Raw genomic sequence first — 23,054 nt, 5'->3', positions numbered from 1 at the left:
AATTCTACTCTGACTTTTTCCAACATACAGATTTACAGGAACAAAACCTTCGCTACACCACCACTTTGCGTAACAACTTGGGTGTCAGGGTGCAGTAACTTGACTCCAAAACTGAAACGGTTTCACATCCTTCGTATCATTTTCAAAAATCATCCAGACTGCCAAGTAGACAATTACACTGGGCACTCCTACCTAAACTTTTAAACATTAAAAATTTAACAGGGAGCACAGGTCTGAGTATGCATTCAGACTGTAGCAGCTGATGCACAGCAGTGTTTTTAAATACCTGGTCATTTGCCAGCAAAGCTGTTCTGTCTTTTTGCATGTTCAGACAAAGTCAAAATGATAAGTTCCAATAACATCTTCCGGACCATGGAACAAAACCTCCATTGTCAAAACAACAGTATCCTGCAGATCACCAATAACTAGCCACATCAACGACACAATTACAAGGTCAGGGCACAAGCTGCATATGTAGGTCATTGCCGAACCCTCTCAATAATTTCCCCATCATTTACAAGGCTGAGGTCAGGAGTATTCAAATGCTCACTACTCACCCAATGATTGATTTAACTGCAACAATGCTCAAGAAGTTTGATACGATCAAGGACAGAGCAGTTCAATTGATTGACGCCACTGCTAACACATACCCAATGTCCTCCCTCAACACCACCACTGAACTGCGGATGGTGGACTACTTAGTATTTACTACCTACAGAATGAACTGCAGCAACTCACCAACGTTATTTTAACAATATCTTTCACGACTGCAACCTCTGTGGCCAAGAAGGACAAGAGAAAGAAGATGACAGAAACATTATTACTTCCAAGATCCCCATGATCCTAACTTTGGATATATATTTGTTCTTTTCATTATCACTGGGGCAAAATCATGGGCTTTATTATGGGAGCATCATCACTACAGAGACTGCAGTTTATTCATGAAGATATACCACTGCCACCGACCTAGGACAGCTAGCAATGGGAAATAAATCCAACTTGCCAGTGGAAGCCATATTACAAGACCATATAAAAATAAATCTTTAAAATAGCAACAAAAAAAAAAATCTGGCTATTATTTGAAAATAATTATATACAATACTTGTAATTTTAATTTATAAGACCATAATGGAAAATCTATTTACGAACAAAACTCAGTCTGTTCTTAAATATCACTTATACAAGTATCTTTTTTAACAATAAATTTAGAGAACCCAATTTTTTTTTTCCAATTAAGGAGCAATAAAGTGTGGCCAATCCACCTAACCTGCACATCATTTTTGGGTTGTGGGGGTGAAACCCATGCAGACACGGGGAAAATGTGCAAACTCCACACAGGCATTGACCCGGGGCCGGGATCGAACCCGGGGCCTCAGCGTCATAGGCAGCAGTGCTAACCACTGCACCACCATGCTGCCCTCATCTACACAACTATCTTAACCTTTAACAAAATCCTCAAATAGGAACATCAGAACATGAGCAAGCTTCAACTAAATTTAGTAATGTTAACTGTCATGGGAGTGTCCCTTTAAGAAATGTTTTCGTCTTATCACATGGCTTCAGTGATGTCATTGTGTGGGTGGAACTGTGCTGTGGCACTGGGTTTTTACTTTCGCTTTTGAGTTAGTTTCACTTTGAACCGGTTTGCACAGCACAGGTTGAAAAATATTTTTTTTCTCTCTATCTGCATTTTAAAAGCTGTTTCCAGACTGCTTGATAACTTGAAAATAAATAATTGTTTTCTGGAAGAAATTCAAACCTGCTGTTGTGGAAAGGACACAAGAACATCCAAACCAGGTCTTGAGTGCTGTCTGCCACATCTTTGAAAAGGGTTTTCTGGATTGTGGGATTTTGTTATTGAATTGGAACAGCTTAAGGTTGAAATTTATTAAGGGTTATACATAGAGTACTGTTGCTGTGTGGGTATTTATTTAGACAGTTGATAAAAATGTTAACTAAATTTGTAGAATAAACTTTGTTTTTGATTAAATGTGCTTCAGGCCTCTGTTGAATAACACCTGTAAGGCAGGCCCTTGTGCTCATCGTAACCCAAATAAATAAACAGTTGTAGGTCAGGTGGACTCCATGATATACTTTGGAGTTTTCTAAAACCTGCTCCGTAACATTAACAATAAATGTGCCAATCTATGAATAAACATTAACTTGACTTTCTCCTTTCTCTATTTTGGGGGCAAAAAAGTTGTCAAATACAACATTTAGCACCACAGTTCCACTCACCTGAAAAAGTTCCTGATGCTGTAGCCTTCAATTGCCTGAACAATATTCTGGACGATGTCGCCATCATCCGATTTAGTAACTGAAGACGCAGGTGGTGTTGGTGTTGTTGCATTATTTGACAAAATATTTTTTGAACTATTCTTCCGTCCATAATAACCGATTAGCAAACCACAAATAAATATAATAAACCCTACAACAAAGAGTTTTGCCATTTTCGAAAAACTGCCCTGATGATCTTTTGGTCCTGATCTTGTATGTGCCACATAATGAGACTCTTCTTCTAGACGTGCAAATCTTCCCCGGGGCGAAGCTGAAGGCTGCATGAATTCAAAGTCAAGATCAGTGTTCCCAGCGGAGTTGCCCAGATGATGCTGGCCCGAATTGTCTGCTTCAAAACCATCGAATCCACTTTCTTCCAACTCTTCTTCCATGTCCCACTCTAACTCCAGTGAAGTGACTGGAAGGTCTTCAGTGTCCTGATCTTGAGCGTGTCCTCGAAACTTCTGGTCCACTTTCTGATAGGCCATTTCTGTGCCTGCATTTAAAAATTAAAATCAAAATCAAGAAGGAATTTTCTTAAAGCAAAGTCAGTGATCAAGTTCCAGATAATGGTGTAGCAATTGGTCCATGCAGACAAGTTATTTTTACATTGGATGGTCTGAATTTGCCAGTTATTTGAAATGGGTATCCAGACTGCGTGGCAAATTAATTGATTCAATGAAAACAGGGTGTTCATTCCCTTCCCCATTAAAATTTTGGAATAAACAAGGAATTTTCCTTCAGCACACATTCCCAATTCACCGTCACCTTCAAACCAAATTTTATTTTCAGATTTTTAACAAAAACATGACTATTGGGCTGAATATGCATTAACTCTCATCTGTACGTGGGCCCAACAAAAAAGGTTTATTACACTATAATGTGTTCAGCATATATTTTTACTGCAATCTCATGCAAACAAATGAATATCTTACGTCTTCATACCAATACAAAATTAATAGCTTCGAGTGAACATTTGGGAGACGACGCACAGACTGCTCCTGACAACCAACACTGCATATATTTATATAAATTAACAGTAACAAGGCGTTCGGACAATAATCTAAGTCCAGGATTCAAGGGACAACAAAATTGTCATCTGCACGTTTAGACTGAATTATTTCTGAAGCTCAAAGAGTTTTGTCACTCTATATCTGCACAACATTTAAGTTTGAACCATAACACAAATCTTAACCAATAGAAGGATGGGGGCTAAAAATGAAAATGTTGGAAAATCTCAACAAGTCTGGCACAATCCGAGGAGAGAGAAACAGAGCTAACGTTTCACGTTGTGACCTTTCATCAGAGTTGTTTTTGAAAGAATGGGGGTAATGTGCAATATTTATTGATTTTCATAAGTTTATTCAATAGTTGTGAAGGAGGAATTGAGAAATTAAGTTCTGAAATGCATCCATGTTTGTGTTTTGTGGAAGTGTTCTGATAGAGGGCTCGATTCAACTAAATGGGAATAAAAGTCCCACAGTGAGCATGTTTAACCGCGTGTTTTCCAGCACTCAGTGTGCCGCTGCCAGCTGCTATTCAGATGCAGCGTGGTCATTGGATTGCGCCCAAAATGTCTTAAAATGTGCTTTCCCCCAGCTGGATTCAGTTCACATCTCCAACAGCAATCAATGCTAATTGAGATACAAGAAGTCCAATGTGACTACAGGTAATGCAAGATACACAGTAAACCTTAGGCCAAATTTGGACAGAGTGCTGGCTAAGGCAAGTAAACCAGTATGCAGCTCGCAGAAATCGCCTGGCATGGCTCACGCTGACACTCTGGCCGGGCAGGCCCCAATAGGCTCGGCAACACTGGCTCTACAGAGATCAGGGTGCATTTTCTAAATGGTGCCCTGAACTGCAACAAAAAAATCCACTGCCCCACCCCACCTCCAGATAAGGAGAACCCCCTCTCCTTCCCCACAACATGCACAAGTGCAATCTCCTCCCACAGATCAGAGGAATTCCCTCCCCAATGGAGCTCTCCTGGCATCACCCCCATTTTATGCTTTTTGGATTTGTTTTTGGATGGCAGTTGTTGCTAATGATATTGCTTTCCCATGAAACACTACTCTCGACACATCATCTGTTTCTTTACTTGTCCCATCATTTTTTTCTTCATTCATGGGATGTGGCCGTCACTGGCCAGGCCACCATTTATTGCCCATCCCTCGTCAACTGAGTGACTTTCTTGGTCATTTCAGAGAGCACTCGAGAGGGAACCACATTGCTGTGGGTGTGGAATGACATATTAGCCAGATCAGGGAAGGATAGCAGATTTCCTTCTCTGAAGGGTATGAATGGACCAGGTGGATTTCTATGGCAATCAACTCATGGCCGTCATTAGATTTTTATTACAGATTTTTATTGAATTCTACTTTTACCACCTGCCATGGTTAGGTTTCAACCTGGGTCCCCAGAGCATCTCTGGATTACTAGTCCAGTGATAAATACAACCACTCAATTGCCTCCCCATCCTCTTTTACCTTGTACCATCATATCGTTTAGTCGTTCCTGTCTGCCACCTATCAGAGACTTTCCCTTTTGTTCTTTTCTTCCTGCCCCATCCCTGCCTCAATAATTACTTTAAATCTGAGTCATTGCTAACTTCTTCCAGGTCTGATAAAGGTCATCGACCCAAAACATTGAACTGGATTATCTGCCAACGGGATGCTGCGTTTTGCCGCCAGCCCGTGGGTTGCCCCACAATGGGAAACCCTATTGACCAGCCAGCAAAATGGAGCATCCCGCCAGCGTGCTGAAACAGAATGTGGCGTGGCGGGGTGGAGAATCCAGCCCATTATCTATGAATCTTCCACAGAGTGCCAATCATCGTCAGATTGCTGCTCTGCTCAAATGTTTCTACTCCTCAACGCTGCTCTACATTTCTTGCCAGGTCTTCCGAGTCCACCTTCTCCATCACAACACTGGAGTGTTTTATTTTGGGGGGGTGGGGGGGGAACGCTATGGTAAATTTAAATGCCTCGCGTGAATGTTAGTGACTAGGTGAGTGGATGAATGAGTGAATGGATCGGGTGGGTGGATGAGTGAGATATGTAACTGCATGGAGCAGTAGGTTAATTGGATGGCAGGTAGGTTGGAGGGCAGGTGGGTCAGAGTAGTTGGGTCGGAGGGACTGTAGCTTGATTGAGTCAGGGGACAATTGGGGTGTCGTCAGCGGGTAGTTGGTGGGATGAGAGATAGGGTCGATGTGAGTGATTGGATGGGGGGGGGGAGGGGTGGGGGGGGGGGGGGGGGGTAAACAGGGTTTGCTCTCGGTTTCTTCTAATATTTCCTGGACAACTATTCAGGGAAATGCCATCGAACTGTCCAAAGTCACTGAGTCTTGCTCAGAGTTGGAGACTTTCGAGGAAGATCTTGGGGAGTGAGGGAATTGCCCAACAGAAGTTCCAACTTCCCGACGCATATCTTGGGTCATGGGTCCGGTCTCTGACGTTTAAAGAGACTGGAATATCTGGGTCTCTGTTTCTCTCTTCACAGAAGCTGTTCGAGTTGCTCAGTATTTCCAGCATTTTCTTTTATTTTGATTATTTAAGCGGGATTGTTAGATCACGTATAAATAAATCATTGTTGTTTGCAGCACCTTGCTGTGCTCAAACAGATTACCACACTTCCTATAGTGTTACAATGACTGCGCTTCAGAAAAAATCTATTAAGGTCTGTGGTAAATCGTGAGGTTGTGAAAAGCAGTCAACATCTTTTTCTTTTGGGACTTGCTTCTCATAAGGTGGAGCACATTTCCTGGAAGAGCCAAAAGAATAGATTTTTTAAAAAAAAGTTCAATCAGGAAGGAAGGAATCTGGAAATTTCCTCTAATTTCCTAAATCAGGGTTTCCCAAATATTCTTGGCCGCAGAACCCTTTCGACCGACCAAGAGTACCTGAGAAACATTCTTATTATGTTGAAGGGTTAAACCACAAAAACTATATTGCTTTTGAGCAATAGGTACAAACATTAAACAAATGTATAAAATATTTTCTATTTCTTAAATGAATACATTTATTATGGGTGGCACGGTAGCACAGTTGTTTCACAGCTTTGATTGCACAGAAGGGTGTAGTTCAGCCATTATGCTGTGAGGGCAGTCTGAGAGAATTATTCATTTTCTCTCATTCCCCTGCATTTTGGGCAGCACGGTAGCATAGTGGTTACCACAATTGCTTCACAGCTCCAGGATCCCAGGTTCGATTCCCGGCTTGGGTCACTGTCTGTTCGGAATCTGCACGTTCTCCCCGTGTGTGCGTGGGTTTCCTCCGGGTGCTCCGGTTTCCTCCCACAGTCCAAAGATGTGCACGTTAGGTGGATTGGCCATAATAAATTGCCCTTAGGTTAGGTGGGGTTACTGGGTTATGGGGATAGGGTGGAGGTGTGGGCTTAGGTAGGGTGTTCTTTCCAAGAGCCGGTGCAGACTCGATGACCCAAATGGCCTCCTTCTGCACTGTAAATTCTATGATTTTGATTTAAAAGTTTTCTCATCCGACCAAGTACTTGAGTCATACTTTCATTTTGTAATTTTTTATGTGAGTGCTGCTGTTTCTTTTGTGCACAAATTTGTTTGATATTAGGTGTGCTGCTGGGGAGCTGGATTCTCACAGCAGACACACGCGTGCTCTCAACCCTCTCTCTCTCAAACACACACCTTTCTCCTCTGGCTCCAACACCGCTTCCCCTTCCACCCCATAGCTGCTATCCCCTCACCCCATCCCCTCGCACCCCATGGCTGCTGCCTACCCAGCTCCGCTGTCTGCCGCTCCACTTCCTCGCTTCCTTCCTGGCCGAGACATCTGTTTTTTTAATTTTACCACTGTTTCCAACTTGTCCAATCAGAGGCTTCCTTCTCATTGTATTGGCTGCACAGCGGCTCACTAGTGAGCCAGTCATCAGCCAATGGAGGGAGAAACCAGCTTCTGATTGGATAAGCAACTTGACAGCATTTTTCAAATTCTATACATCATCCTGCCGTGGAACCTCTGGATACATCCAAAGGAACGCAGTTTGGGAAACCCTGGCCTCAGTGATTGAAACTGATCATGTCGTAAACCACTTCCCAACTAACTCTTATATACATGAAGAATAGAGAGAGAAAACCCAGCATTTCCAAGGATTTTACGACTTCAAGACAAACTAATCTCTTCTAAAGGAGAGAATAAAAACGTCCCTCTGCAAATATCCTTGGAATATGATTCTTGAGATTGCATCCCCATTCTGGGCGTGATCTAACAGAAAATGTTTTAAAGGGTGTTTCCCAACAGCTGACCTGGTGACCTGGTGAGGTCATCACCGGTATATAATCTTAATTAGGGCACTTAATGATGCCCCACCAGCTTCACGCTGAAAATGACTGTCCCACCAGGACCGTGCTCTCTAGCCGCCCACCCCACTAAGGGGGGAGCAGCAATTAAATTGATCCTGCACAGCAAACCCCAGACAGCACATAGCCATGCCACCACGTAGACCGGCTCCACGATTCGGGGATGCTGACCTGGTCAGACTGATAGATGCAGTCAAGTCCAGATGGATATCCTGTTCCCCACGGGGCTCGGAGGATTAGCCACAGGTCAGCCAGTGCCGCCTGGGAGGCAGTGACAGCGACCGTCAGCTCAGGGAGTGTCACCAGGACGACTGCCACCCAGTGACGCAGGAAGCTCATCCACCTTCGCCGGGCAGTACGGCTGAGTTCAGTGACCGCCTGCTACCTCCGCAAGCCCTCGCATACCCAGTGCCTCGAGCCACCTACCACTGCACCCCCCACCCCCCCAGCAAAACACCATGTGCCCTAGCACACCCTGGCATGAACCCCTTATCCCCCGCCATGCCTCTCCCCTCCGCAATGCATGGTGTTCAGCTCACAATGCTCCTTCTGTGTCCCTGCAGAAGTGATCCGTTATTGGCATAGAGTTTGGCCTACGCCGCACAGGTGAGTATCCACCAGTCCCCCCCCCCCCCCCCCCCCCCCCCCCCCAAGATGACATGTCACATGAGAGTTGTTCATGAAAGGATGATGATCTTTTCCTTCAACTGACCACATGTCCAATCTCCCGCAGGATCTCCATCCAAAGTCGCCGGCTGATACGGGGTGGCCACCCCCATGTCACCCATCAGAACACCTCAGGAAGACAGCTCGAGAGCTCCAAGGATGCCACCATCACTGCTGTCATCCCCACTCTCCACCAGCGCAGAGACACACACCTCAGTGGGCCAAAGTAGTGGATCAGCTTCTGGGGCACAATCCGGTGAGCACCACTCGTTACTGATGCACATCAGGTAGAGGCAGGAACATCCAAGGGAGACAGCAGTTGGAGATCTGTTGGATCCCAGGACCTAGCTAAGTCCCAGTCAGATGGTGAGCCTCTGGACAGGGCTATCCAAGAGCTAATGCAGCCAAGAGGGTCCATGGCCAAATGGAGAAGTCCCAAAAGCTACGGTCACAGGAGATTGCACCAGCAATACGTGGCACCAAGGCCAACACTGCTCGGGTGGCTACCGCAGTGGAAAGCCTGGAGCATGACGTCAGCAGCATGAACGGTGGTGGTGTAGAAGGCGTTGTTCATTCAGTGACAGCTGTGGCTGACCACCTCGGCAGCATGCCCAAGTCTCTGGGAGACATGTCCCTGATGGCAGGGGACATTTCCGTGGTGCTGCGGAGAGTATGCCAGTCTCAGAAGGGCATTGCTGAGGTTTTGCGGAGCATGTCCCAATCACTGCAGGATGTGTCCCATTCTCAGGTGGACCTTGCTGGGATGCTGCGGAGCATGTTCCTGTCTCAGGTGGACATTTCTGAGGAGCTCCAGAGCATGTCCGGTTGCTGAGGACCGTGCCCAAGACACAGGTGGACACTGACAAGGCACTTCTGAGCATGGCCCGCTGACAGAGGGGCATCGTCGAGGGCATCAACACTAGGGTGCAGATATTGGGAAGCCGCCAGGGCTTGCAAAGCCAGGTGCCGCAGGGGCATCCCAGAGCTCAATCGACCTACCCCTCCATCCTGTCCCACAGAGCCCTACAGGCACCAATTGGCAGGAGGGAGCCTTGGAGGCGACCCAGAGCCTCCATAAGGGATGATGACGACGGACACCAGTTCTCCACAGTCCATCCCCGACAATGTTGCATCTCAGGGTCAGCCTGCGGAATAGAGTGGCAAATCATGTGCTACCACAAAATCAGTCAGGGGCAGGGCCATCCGGCCCAAGACAATCCAGAGGATGCCTGCCAGGGATATCAAAGGCCTTGGACATGGTAAGCAGCAGGCTGCCCACCTCTGATATGCATCTCGGGGAAACACCTAGAAGTAATGGCAGAGCATGGAGGGCTGAGCAAATAGACAATCAGTGAGGGGGCACTGGGAGCGGGGGGGCGGGCAGGACCATCGGGAGAATGCTCAAGTCTCTGGGAGACATGTCCTTGATGGAAGGGGACCTTTCGCGGTGCTTTTGAGTGTCAACCAGTCACCCTGGGGTGTCCCTTAAAGATGCCGGGGCTATCCGACTGTCCAGAATGTAGCTGTCATGCACAGTCCTGGAGAAGCGTGCACACACATGCATGATTTTGAGCTGGTGGTCGCACACAAGTTGGATTGGAACCTCTTTGTGTTAATGAAGGGTGCTCCCGGACAACCTGGCATGTGTAAGGCGGCATACATGCCATCTATTACCCACCAGACCTGGGGCATCCTGGTGATGGTGGAGAATTCTGCTGCCCAGGCATTTTACTGGGCTTGGCCCAGGTCAAAGTTTATGTAGTCAGCTGCCCGGGCAAACAAGTGACTTCACTTGACTTCACGGATGCACTTTTGGGCTCTTGGCCACACAAGTCCCAGTTTGAGCCCTGGGATGATCCCAAGTGTAGATCTTCAGGGCTGCAGTGATCTTGATAGCCATCAAGTGCGGGTATTCTCCTACTCCATGTGGTGCCAAGTCCACAAGGACATGGCATTGGTGCTGCACCGTCTCCTTATTGAGTCAGAGCCTCCTTCGGCACATGCTGTCTGACATCTCTTCAAATGCCCAATGACGCCTGTACACCTTGGGTTGTCTCTGGCCTCATCCTTTGGCTCCTTCACTGGCTTAATGCACGTCCCGGAACTTCGGGTGTGGGACGGGGCCCTGTACATGGGCCACCACCTTGAGCCTCTGTCACGCACCGTGCAACATGGCTGGTAGATTGTGCCCTCTGTCTTTTAAAGATACAGGCCATAAAATACACAATTCTCCCTTTTGGCCCCCCAAAATGTCGCATGGTCAGCACAAGAGATTGTCTGATTTTAAAGCATTTCATTTGCTAAAATATACATCAATTAGCTCATCAGTATGCAATTTATATGCACAATACAAACAGAACATGTCTAAGCATATTCCTCAGCTGCCATGTATAATGCAAAAATAAATCTCTGCAATATTTCCCTCTCAACGCAGAAGTGCTGACAGCAGTTGATACATTCACCCGAGGAGAGGGCACACAGCAAAATTAATCACAAAGACTCAATTTTAACCCTCCTGGTGTAATACTACCTGAAAATTTCCAAGAAAATATTCCGAAATGAGAAATAACCTCTTGACAACCATGTGTCAATTATTAAAAACCGTTACATTTTGGAAAATGACAGTGGATCTTTTAATGCTACAGTTCAGTATTCTACCTTTAACATTGTGAGAAGCCCTATTGTCTCAACATAAAACTGTTCTACTGCCTCAGTTCTCTTTTAAGTCAGTACAAAATATAGAAGAACAACATCCTGGATTCCATCACAGCAGAGCTTTTCACCTTGCTGGTCGCAGACGGCTGTTGGGTGGGTTGCGGAACGATCGGCTGCGCCATTCCTGCAATGGCCATAACAGCGCTAGAAGCGTCCAATGGCTGCAACCACCTCTTCTATTGAGAATGGTGGCCGCTGCCACCTTTTAAATGAAAAGAAATGAGGCTGTGTGCCTCCTGAGTGAGGATGCAAAGCCCAATGTGTGTTATATGGAGGGAGTACAGGGGCTGGTTTAGCTCACCAGGCTAAATCGCTGGCTTTTAAAGCAGACCAAGCAGGCCAGCAGCACGGTTCGATTCCCGTACCAGCCTCCCCGGACAGGCGCCGGAATGTGGCGACTAGGGGCTTTTCACAGTAACTTCATTGAAGCCTACTCGTGACAATAAGCGATTTTCATTTCAAATGTGAGAAGTTTCAGATTCCAAAAGAGAAGTGGTGGGAGAAAAATTCCTTTCGAGATTGAGATCCCAGGGTCAGTTTTTAAACTTGCAGCTGACTCCAAATTGAAAGACTACACTGCTGTACCTGAACTGTGCTACCACATTAAAAACATGCCAAAAGCCCATGAGGTGGTCAGCATTTTGGAGTAGCACCTCCGAGGAGCATCCAGTGCTGAGTAAAACAAGCATTTTGTTACTACTGCCCTTTACAATGACCAACATATACAAGGTTGGATTTTCTGTTGCCATAAAGTTGAAGATGGCACAATGGAACTGGCTGGTGTCTGCACCTGATATGCACATTGCCCTCTCCTCCTTTGAACGCGATTCAAGTGGGGTCGTGAGGATCAAGCAGGCTTCGCTTTCGCTTTAAAGATATGATGTGGGGATGCCGACGTTGGACTGGGGTGGACACAGTACGAGGTCTTACAACAGCAGGTTAAAGTCCAACAGGTTTGTTTCGAATCACTAGCTTTCGGAGCGCAGCTCCTTCCTCAGATGCATTAAAGGTCTCGAACGTGGCATGAATCGTAAAAGACAGACGGCGTGGGTCGTGACGCTCGACCGGCGTGGATCCCAAAGGTCGGCCAGTTCTCAAAAGTGGGCCCCCGGAAAAAAAAGTTTGAAAAACACTGCACTACAGTACAACACAAGCAGAAATTACTACTTTCCTTGATCCAGTTGAGCTTATACATTGAACCAACATCTCAAACTTTAACGTTGAAACTATGGACTGTATTTTAGGGGGTACCATGTCACCTGCACAACACTCCGCATTTCCCATTTCCCATTTCCCCTTCTCCCTCCTCCCTCCCCCCCCCCCCCCCAAGATAAAAGTTGGTCAGGTGGCCGCCCACAACAAGGCCAGGTGCTGCACAATCACTTTATGCTCAGCAATGAGTCCCATCCATATTTGGGGAGGAAGTCACACCTGCGAGAGCTGCCGGCCAATCGGAAAGGATGGTGATCCCTACCACACCAGTTTTGAATGGTGGCTACTGATGGGACTACAGTCAAGACCCAAAGAAGCCGTACTGAATTTAAGTCCAGGGTATTGGCAGGGTCAGGCCTTCAGTCCCGTCATTAGGGTGAGGGAGTTTAGCGGTTGGATTTAGAGGCCAGAAGCATTTGAAGGATGTACAACCTGGTGGGTGAGGGTTGGGGTGGGTTGCCTCTTATGTAAACAAGACCTTTGAGAGGCAAGGTCAGGCACTTAATTGGCTCTTTCAGGGACCTCAATAGCTCAAGAGTCATCCAACACCTCCACTACATCCACAAAATGAGACACAGATCGGGGTGGATGGGTTAAAAGACTGCAGGCGGGCAACGGGCTGCATTTCATGAGGCCTTCCACCTCCATACACATTGGCAGAGGATCCTAAATATGTTGTGTGTCTAGGGTCAATCCACTTTTTTTCAAAGCTCTGTTGGCTGACAAAATTCTTCAGTAAAATTTTTGATTAGTAAAACCGGACCATTAACTTCCTCTTTTCTTTCAGTGGGCAGAATGTAACTTGGGGCTGGGGTCTGGCATCCATTACCAACCTTGATCAAACTTAACCTATCCGATCCTTAGAAGCCCAGAGAGGATTAATTCCCTGACTGGCAGTGGGAACTGCTGTTGGAGCGCATGTCTTCACGTAGAACATTGAATTGCTGCACCTCCCCCATTAGGGTGGAAATCCTACTCCAAAGAGCTGTCTGCCAATCTCCAATAGCAATGCCACCAGGAGTGGTGGCTGCTGCCAGCAATGTTAGAGATTTGGAACTTGACCAGAGCTTACCATTAATTTTGGAGGGGGGGGGGGGGGGGCAGCATGGAGAGGATGAATGCTGAGCGGGATTTTGGGATGTTGGGGAAAAGATGGTGGTGGGGTTGCTTCGTGCAGTTTTCCTCCCTGCCCAAAGCCAGGTTCCTCAATCAGGCACTGAGTGTTTTTGAACAAAGTATTTCCACCCCACCCCCTCCATACAACATAGGCCAGAAGCAAACCTATCAATCTGCTGCATCGCCAGACTTTAACCTGGTTTTGTAAGACTTCATACTGTGCCCACCCCAATCCAACGCCGGCATCCCCACATCACCAGTCACTGGTTGAATACAAATGGTGGTGGGATGAGGTCTTTATCTGGGCATTAATTTCCCAGCAAAGGGCTGTAATTGACAATGGGGTAGATGGTGAGGGAGCCCCGTCCGGAGCACCCTCAAGCTTGATTTAATGACAACCCATACTCAGAACTCACTTGTGATATGTCCGAGAGTGGGGGGGTTGGGGTGGGGGGGGGGAGGGAACGGCATTACATTATGTTTTGCATATGTGGAGCAGCTGAGTCGGGGGACGGGGGACGGGGGGAAGAGAGGGGGTGGGGAGATAAAGTATGGTGGAGAAAGTAGACATCAAAATCAATTGATGGATTTAATGACATATTGTCAGTGATTTTTGCCTTCCATGTCAACAAATTCCACCGTACAAAATACAAGCCGAAGGCACCAGCAGCCAGGCATGTCCTAATTTTACAAAGTCGAGGAATAATCTCAAAAGTCTTTACAAACAATGAATAGCTCTGTTGAAACTGTTCAAAAGGATGGTTATGAAGATTACAATGGGCTCAAACTGCCCACTTTCATTGCCAGTACTTGATAATTGATGCATTCACAAAGCAGTATTTATGTTTTGAGAGTTGGAAACAAAGCCAACCATTCCCCTGTGCCCCATTCAGTGAGATGGTTTCTTGCCTCGTTGCAGAATATGCTCTATAAAAGCAACCAAAATTTAAATGTCAGAGTCTGCAAAAAGTCAAGCTCCATTCATAAAAATTAGAGTTGTTTTATGTGAATTTGAATGATGTGAATTCACAAGAATGGGGGAGAAAAAAAAATGACTTGCAATGACCCTGCTGGGTCACTGTCTGTGCGGAGTCTGCACGTTCTCCCCGTGTCTGTGTGGATTTCCTCCGGGTGCTCAGGTGTCCTCCCACAGTCCAAAGATATGCAGGTTAGGTGGATTGGCCATGCTAAATTGCCCTTAGTGACCAAAAAAGGTTAGGAGGGGTTATTGGGTTATGTGGATAGGGTGGAAGTGAGGGCTTAAGTGGGTCGGTGCAGACTCGATGGGCTGAATGGCCTCCTTCTGCACTGTATGTTCTATGTTCATATAGCTCCCTTCACAATCACTGGACATCGCAAATCTTTTACAGCCAATGAGGTACTTTTGAATCACTGTTATCATTGTAGCCACCGAAGCTGGCCACTTCCCGACATAAAATGGAGAATTGAAATGCATGCAGGGAAAATTGGACAATGTCAGAAAGACAAGCATGCTGCAGATTCTCTCTGTGTATTCTGCCTGTGAAGAAACCAGACAGCATTGAAACTAACAAGTTTGCATACTAATTGAGCGATTCCCGGTGATTCCCGGGCACAATGGACACAACGATTAGCTGCAATTGAGACATTCTATGGCAGGTCAGACTCCCCGGCACCAACGGAGTCTGAATCAAAAGGAAACAAACCAGTTAGGAAGAACCGCCCCGCGATCGAGGACAGCCTCAGTATTGGGGGGATTCATACCAATCGATTGGGATGGGACCCAATCGATGGACAGTAGGATTGGGGTCCGCCCAAAAGGTCGCAAAGCCTCTGGGACCTATAAAAGTCAGGTCCCAAGACTAGTTCGCTTTCTTAGCCGGCCCTCCCAGCAGAACACCTTTGCAGCAGCTCTCTAAGAACTTGAACGTGAGAAGGAGAGGCCTGGCTAATTGCTACACTGACAAGCAAGTGTCATACAATGCCCGCTACAAGAATAGACACTCCTGACCCCTTTAATCCACACCAACTGGAAGCCTGCGGATCCAGGACAGAGCAAGAGGCCATTGTTCCCTGATCCGGCAGTTCCCTTATTCCAGATAAGTATTGGCCTAGTAGTGGTAGGAATAGTTTAGTCTTAGTATTATATGCATGAGTAGTAAATAACTGTGTAATAATAAACACGTCTTGTTTTGAACTTACTAACTGGTGTATTGAGTTATTGATCTGAACTTGAACTTGAACCTCATGGCGGTATCATAAAGATACCTGGCGACTCTAGAGCAAAGGAATAAAACAGAGCCAATTGAGTGTAAAGCACACTCACCCAGAACGAGCAACACCATGTAGCAAACACAGCAGCATCCCAAAAACAGCAATATGATCAACAGTTTTTTTAACATTGATTGTGGGATACATATTGGCTAGAACACTGGGTTAACCAAAGAGAAAATGCTGGAAAATCTCAGCAGGTCTGGCAGCATCTGGAGGGAGAGAAAAGAGCTAATGTTTCGAGTCCAGGTGACACTTTGTCAAAACTATAAGACAGAGAAAGTGGGAAATATTTATACTGTGGAGTGAGAATGAAAGATGAGTCATAGCCACAGAACCCAGGGACGTTTAACCATTTCAAACTCAAACCTACCTACTTCTAGATTTAACAGAATTGGGACAGGCAGCCAATCCAATTCCATGAGGCCCATTCTCAAATTAAATATTGTAATAAGGCTGGGAACTACTGCTTTTCAGCCTTTAATGTAACATGCCGATATTCCAGATCTTGGAAAACCTGGCAAAAAAGTAGACAACAGCTTTGCAGACAAACTGTTTCAGATCGCCTTGTGCACCAGGGGAAAAGAGTGTCTTTCTTCTGACCCTTCCCACATCAAATCCCCATCCTTTTACAGAGAGCCTCAGGGTCCACAATCGGACATCTCCACCACAACCCCTCAAGTTTCAGTTTTCTACATCCCAAAGCCTGGCTCCAAAGACCTCCCTTCCTGACTGGAAACTAAGTCTGCCAATAACAAAAGACACACTGTGGAGTTAAACCACCACAGCATGCACTGAAACCCAAACTTATGGGTTTTCCATCTGAAACTCGATCAATGTTGCTGATGTAACCAGGTCCAGCTATACCCAGGCCACAGGTCACTGAGGGGTGTGTGTGTTTTTTTAAGCCAAATAGCTGCAAGGACAGAAACCGTGATAATAATAACCGTGCTGCTGTGAGAATGGAGAAAGAAAGTTAATGATAGATGCAAAAGAACATCATGAGATTCAGGATACACAAATGCCTTATGATGTGGAAGTGTGAGACTGAATAACACAGCAAGGCATATAATTCTGAGTTCTAGACAGTACTAATGAAAGCTAAGAGTAACATTATATCATTTGTCGTGAACTTTGGTCTATCTCAAACATTTTACCTGCAATTGGTGGATGGGGGGGGGGGGGGGGGGGGGGGGCATTGGAGTGATGGTTCTTTTAACAACCATTCAGATTTCTCTGAAAAGTGATTCACTGTAAACAGCCATTTGCTTCCAAGGACTGATCAAGTGACCAAGATACCTGGGAAGTAAACAATGGGTCAAGTTGAAGTCAATTTTATGAGTGAGTAGGTCCCTGGGTGTGGTTCTGTGCACAAACATATTGAGTTTCAGAATGCGTTGACGAGAGGGAACATTATTTTAAAGCCGGATTCAGTTGAAATTCTCGGTGTTGGACTTCTGGAGTAGCCAAGCTCAGAAGGGTGAAGAAAGTGTGAATTTATAAAGACAAGACTCCAGGGATAAAGAATATTCGAACCGGGAGAATCCTGATTTGAGGTGGTTCTGCCTATGATGCTAGCAACACCTATTTTGAATTGGGAGTCTCCAATCGTGGGTCAGTTGGAGGAGATTTGAAGGGAAAACGTATCCAGAAGAAAGAATAAGGCCGAAAAAAACTCAACATTTCTACGAATCTTTGAAGAGAACTCAAGCCAAGTGAATCCAATTTTATTAAGTATCTGACCATGAGTTTTGGGGGGTGTATTTCAAATGGGTGTGGAGTGGAGTTGAAAAGTTAAGCTTAAAGTCGAAGTAACTGTGTTTGTACTGTTAATATCTTCAACAAAACTGACTATTTAAGACAGACTTGTTATTAGCATTCACGGTGTTTGATTTGTGTGTTCCTTTATTTCATTCAAACAACATTCTCACAAAATTTTTTTGTTTAAACTGTGAATCTTATGGCTTCATCCTTTTTTTTTTTTAAATTTAGATTACCCAATTTCTTTTTTCCAATTAAGGGGCAATTTCGTGTGGCCAATCCACCTACTCTGCACATTTTTGGGTTGTGGGGGCGAAACCCACGCAGACACGGGGAGAATGTGCAAACTCCACACGGACAGTGACCCAGAGCCGGGATCGAACCTGGGACCTCAGCGCCGAGGCGGTTGTGCTAACCACTAGGCCACCGTGCTGCCCTATGGCTTCATCCTTTTAGTAAAAAACCTGGGTTTCGGATTCTAATAAAAAATAAACATATTACTGGTCTCTACAGAGATCATAGCATCGAAGCAAGAAAAACGATGGGATCATTCTAAGTTATGAAAGATTCACAAAGACAAAAGATTGAAGTAAATTCCTCAGGGTAGTACCAGGCAGCTGTTAATGCCACATTTGCAATATATACTTTGAAAATAGAATTTCAATAAAAAATCCATGCTTGCCACTACAGAGGCATTCTAAAGTAATCTACAGTAACTATGGGCTGGGTTTTGTCTGACCATCACTGATCCACTGACAGGTCCAGATGATGTCAGGAATCTAGCGTGGGAAGGACACGGCAACCTGATGCTAATCATATGACTGCAAGCTCATGAAGGTAGGAGAGGTGGGCTTGCCACCAGTTCATGTGGCATGGGTGACTCCGATGTCAGGAAACCCATGCCACCTGATTGCCATGCAGGAGAAGGTGCCATATTTAAAGGGCAGAAATCCCGGTTTAAAACCCAAACCCAAAATGCTGCATACAGTCTTCCCGAGGAGGGATAGCATTTGAACTGGCCAACATTGTGAGATGTGTGAACATCAAAGCAGAAAACATGAAGGTACAGGTTGAAGAAATCTCCATCTCAAGTTCAGTTACTGGCATCAACAGATTCACCTGTTTTTGGGGATGTCACAAACCACCACCCAGTGCACTGCTCTAAGGTTCAGTGGAAGCTTACTGTATGATATAAACCAGGCAGTTTGGAATCACAGAGATTCCATTTTGAGATGATGGCCACAAAGGGCTCTCACAAATGAATAAGGCAGCCTGGACTGAAGTTGCCGTGGAGCTGAGCAGCCATGTGCTCTGTCTAAGGGATTGGGTCCAGTGCGGAGAAAGGATGAATGGACACATTTTTCTCTGCAACAGTTCGAGTTTCATAAGAGCACTGAATGGAAGAAAGGTGAGGAGGAATAGACGCACTGAATGGTTAAGGGCTAGTACGGTGTGGAAGTGTAACGTGTTCCCCCTCACCAGTTTCCATTGTTGCATGAGCTGCATGCTCATGCATCACTGGAATCTGGATCCTCCACTGTGCCATTTCCTGAGAGCGTGAAGATTGTAAGGACAGATGGACAACCTGACACCTCAAAGTGATCAGCGGGCAATATGTCAAAGGGGGATTCTCCGCGACACCAATGGAAACCTCACCTTATGTCCCTATATTGTTGTTTGTGATCTACATAAATGACCTGGAGGAAGGTATAGGTGGTCTGATTAGCAAGTTTGCAGATGATACTAAGATTGGTGGAGTTTCAGATAGCGAGGAGGACTGTCAGAGAATACAACAAAATATAGATAGATTGGAGAGTTGGGCAGAGAAATGGCAGATGGAGTTCAATCCAGGCAAATGTGAGGTGATGCATTTTGGAAGATCAAATTCAAGAGCGGACTATATGGTCAATGGAAGGGTCCTGGGGAAAATTTATGTACAGAGAGATCTGGGAGTTCAGGTCCATTGTGCCCTGAAGGTGGCACCGCAGGTTGATAGAGTGGTCAAGAAGGCATACAACATGCTTGCCTTCATCGGACGGGCTATTGAGTACAAGACTAGGCAGGTCATGTTACAGTTGTATAGGACTTTGGTTAGACCACATTTGGAATACTGCGTGCAGTTCTGGTCGCCACGTTACCAGAAGGATGTGGATGCTTTGGAGAGGGTGCAGAGGAGGTTCACCAGGATGATGCTTGGTATGGAGGGTGCTAGCTATGAAGAAAGGTTGAGTAGATTAGGATTGTTTTAGTTGGAAAGACGGAGGTTGAGGGGGGACCTGATTGAGGTATACAAAATTATGAGAGGTATGCACAGGGTGGATAGCAACAAGCTTTTTCCAAGAGTGGGGGTGTCAGTTACAAGGGGTCACGATTTCAAGGTGAGAGGGGGAAAGTTTAAGGGAGATGTGCGTGGAACGTTTTTTACGCAGAGGGTGGTGGGTGCCTGGAACACTTTACCAGCGGAGGTGGTAGAGGCGGGCATCATTTAAGAGGCATCTAGACAGGTATATGAACGGGCGGCAACAGAGGGAAGTAGACCTTGGAAAATAGGAGACAGGTTTAGATAAAGGATCTGGATCGGCGCAGGCTGGGAGGGCCGAAGGGCCTGTTCCTGTGCTGTAATTTTCTTTGTTCTTTGTTCTATATGCTTGCAAGACAAAAGTTCCCACAGTGCCAGGGAGAGATCAAAGGCTTAGGTGGAGCACTGTAGATTTGTTTGCTGACAGAAGCAGAGCTGGAAGTCCTGAAGCTGGCATGGGAGCAGGACGATCGGACCATATCTGGGCTGAGCTTGGATTTATTGGTATGGAGAGCGAGGGCAAACTGCGCTTACCCATCACTTCTGGTTACCGTGACAGCATGCTGCATCCATGAATGACAGTGGTCCTTAACATCATCTCGCAATAATTGTTTTTACTTTTTGGATTGGATTGGATTTGTTTATTGTCACGTGTACCGAGGTACAGTGGAAAGTATTTTTCTGCGAGTAGCTCAGCAGATCATTAAATACATGATAAGACAAGGAAATAAAAGAAAATACATAATAGGGCAACACAAGGTACACAATGTAACTACATAAGCACCGGCATTGGATGAAGCATACAGGGGTGTAGTGTTAATGAAGTCAGTCCTTTGTTTGCAGGGGTGAAGGCCAGAGAGTTGTGACCAACCCCCATGTGTTTCCCCTGACTTTTACTCGGAGAACAGTCTGATGTCCGAGGGTGCAGTGTCATGCCTGATTTGATATGATTTGATTTATTGTCACATGTACCGAAGTACAGTGAAAAATATTTTTCTGCGGCCAAGGGAATGTACACAGTACGTACACAGCAGACAAAAAAAGAATAATTGACAGAGTAGGTTGACAAATAGTACATCGACAAACAGAACAAGGGGCCAAACAAAGCAAACACATGAGCAAGAGCAGCATCGGACGTCGTGAATAGTGTTCTTACAGGGAGCAGATCAGTCTGAGGGGGAGTCTTGTAGCTTTGAGGAAGAAGCTGTTCCTATGTCTGGATGTGCAAGTCTTCAGACTTCAGTACCTTCTGCCTTATGGAAGGGTCTGGAAGAAGGCAAAGCCTGGTGGGAGGAGTCTCTGATAATGCTGTCAGCCTTCCTGAGGCAGCGGGAGGACGGCGACTACCATGGAGAGGCAGGTCCAGAAGACCAAACAGTGGATATCTGGGGCGGGGTTCTCCCAGCCCTGGGCCGGGCTGGAGAATCCCCGCGACCGAGCCAGGCTGCCCTGATACTGGCACGCGATTCTCCGCTCTGCGCAGCCCCTCCACGATTCTCTGGCCCGGATGGGCCGAGCGGCCGTAAAAAAAAGGATTCCCGCCGGCGCCGTTCTAACCTGCTCTGAGCTGGCAGGACTTCGGCATTGAAGGGCCAGGGGGCGGGGGGCCCTCCAATGTGGCCTGGCCCACGATCGGTTGAGAGGTTGCCAGTGTCCTTGGACAGCCCTCCAGGTGTACCTCAGTCAACTGGAAGCAAGGGAAGCATGTCTCCTCGCCCCCCTCTCCCGTAGGGAGATGCAGCGCGTCAGATTTGAGGGCTGTTCTCAAAGCACTCAGAAGTCCGTCAGGAACTCCCCAACCATTCTTCCAGTATCTCAAACTTCTCCTGCAGCAATGGGCACGCAGGACTCTCCTGACTCTTCCAAACCTGGATCTGCCAGAGAATACCTACCATGGAAATTAAAGCCACTGGGAAGGGAGCAGCAGCCTGCTCCCACCACTGGGAAGGCATCTGTCGCAGTATGCGCAAGTGTTTCAAAAAGTTCAATTTCATGCAGTGAGGTGATACTGGTGTTAAACATACAGATTCAAAACATTAACTCGGTTTCTCTCTCCACAGATGCTGCTCGAGTTGCTGAGATTTTCCAGCATTTTGTTTTTATTTTGGCACTGGTGTTTGTATTATTATGCTAAGAAAGATGTGTTAGCGTCACATTAAAACGTTAATGTACTTTATTGAGACTGTTTTGACGTTGCCCCTTCAGAGACGTATGATGCTTATTACCATGTGTTTGAAGGAAACTGGCTGCTTCCTCACAGATTGGCAGGCCTTTGTGCAACGATCAAGGAAAATTGTTGTGACTCCTTAGATATAACAATATGAGCAATCATTGGACATGGGTAAGGCTATTGATTTTATGAAGGTTAACGGTGACCAGATGGTTGGAAATGGGTCAGTGGTTCTCCTCCGGTGTCAAATTCCATGGTTTAGAGATTAGCAGCAGCCCACTGATGTGGATCCCCCACCATTTCACCCCCCACCTCACCGTTCTCTTTGTCAGATGAGGCTTCTGCCCTCTCCTTCCTCAGACTGATGTTGTCCTCCCTCTGCACGGTTTAGTTAAGCAGTGCGCAGCACACCCACGACTGGGTTATATGAAAGCACCGCAGAATGGTCAAGGCAGCTGAAGATCATCTTCAGTAGACCAATGGTTTGCTCTATATGAACTTAGAAATTAGGAGGAGTAACCCATCAGACCTGCTCCACCTTTCAATATGATCCTGCTGCTCTGATTGTAGCCACAATTTCATATTCTGCCTACATCCACTAGCCTTACCTGTTTGCCCCAAGAATTGAAATCTGCCTTAAAAATATTTATCTCCGATCTCCAACTTCCTCTGGAGATGAGTTCCAAAGATTTGCAACCTACTGCATTAAAAAAAATCTTATCTTTATCTTTAATGTTTGTTTTTAAACTGAGCCCACAAGAGGAAACATCTTTTCTACATCCACCCTGTCAAAGACTCTCAGTACTTTTTGTATCAATAAGATCACCTCCCAATCTTATCAACTCCAATAGATATATGCCCAGCCGGTCTAACCTTTCCTTGGAGATAGCGCCACCCCCCTCAACCCAGGTATTAGTCAAGTGGACCTTTTCTAAACTGCTATGGTGCTCCTTCCTACACCATGATGAGAGCTGAATCTCTCATGCCTCACTGTGACTGTTGCAAGCTGCTCAAATGATGCCTCGATGAAAATATGGCTGAAGACTACTAGCCACGAACATGCAGAAAACATGCCGCGATTCCCACTGCCCTCTCTGCCTGGCTGTTCTTGGCCATCGGAATATTATAAATTGTCCAAACCTTGCGTACAGTGCATTTGTCACCTCTGATGCAGTGACGAGTGGCTGCTTGTAAGATGCCACAGATGTCATGTGTAGACCCTTGAAAGGAATTTAAGTGCTGCAGTAACTTCA

At 46.1% G+C, this 23,054-nt stretch overlaps 1 protein-coding gene across 7 annotated transcripts in view; it reads right to left on the bottom strand.

The window, feature by feature from the left end:
- LOC119975416 (inactive N-acetylated-alpha-linked acidic dipeptidase-like protein 2) overlaps window positions 1-23,054 on the bottom strand; it is a 1,151,524-nt gene that overhangs the window by 673,117 nt on the left and 455,353 nt on the right. For all 7 annotated transcript variants that reach the window (XM_038815043.1, XM_038815042.1, XM_038815041.1 and 4 more), the window contains one exon: window positions 2,239-2,773. In XM_038815043.1, the coding sequence (XP_038670971.1) occupies window positions 2,239-2,765 (527 nt within the window). In that variant the 5' untranslated portion in view covers window positions 2,766-2,773. The remainder of the gene's footprint in view (window positions 1-2,238; window positions 2,774-23,054) is intronic.

This window comes from Scyliorhinus canicula, chromosome 13 (assembly GCF_902713615.1).
Source record: "Scyliorhinus canicula chromosome 13, sScyCan1.1, whole genome shotgun sequence".
NCBI lineage: Eukaryota > Metazoa > Chordata > Chondrichthyes > Carcharhiniformes > Scyliorhinidae > Scyliorhinus > Scyliorhinus canicula.
The sequence above is the reverse complement of the archived record's forward strand: the minus strand, read 5'-3'. Positions and strand labels throughout refer to the sequence as shown.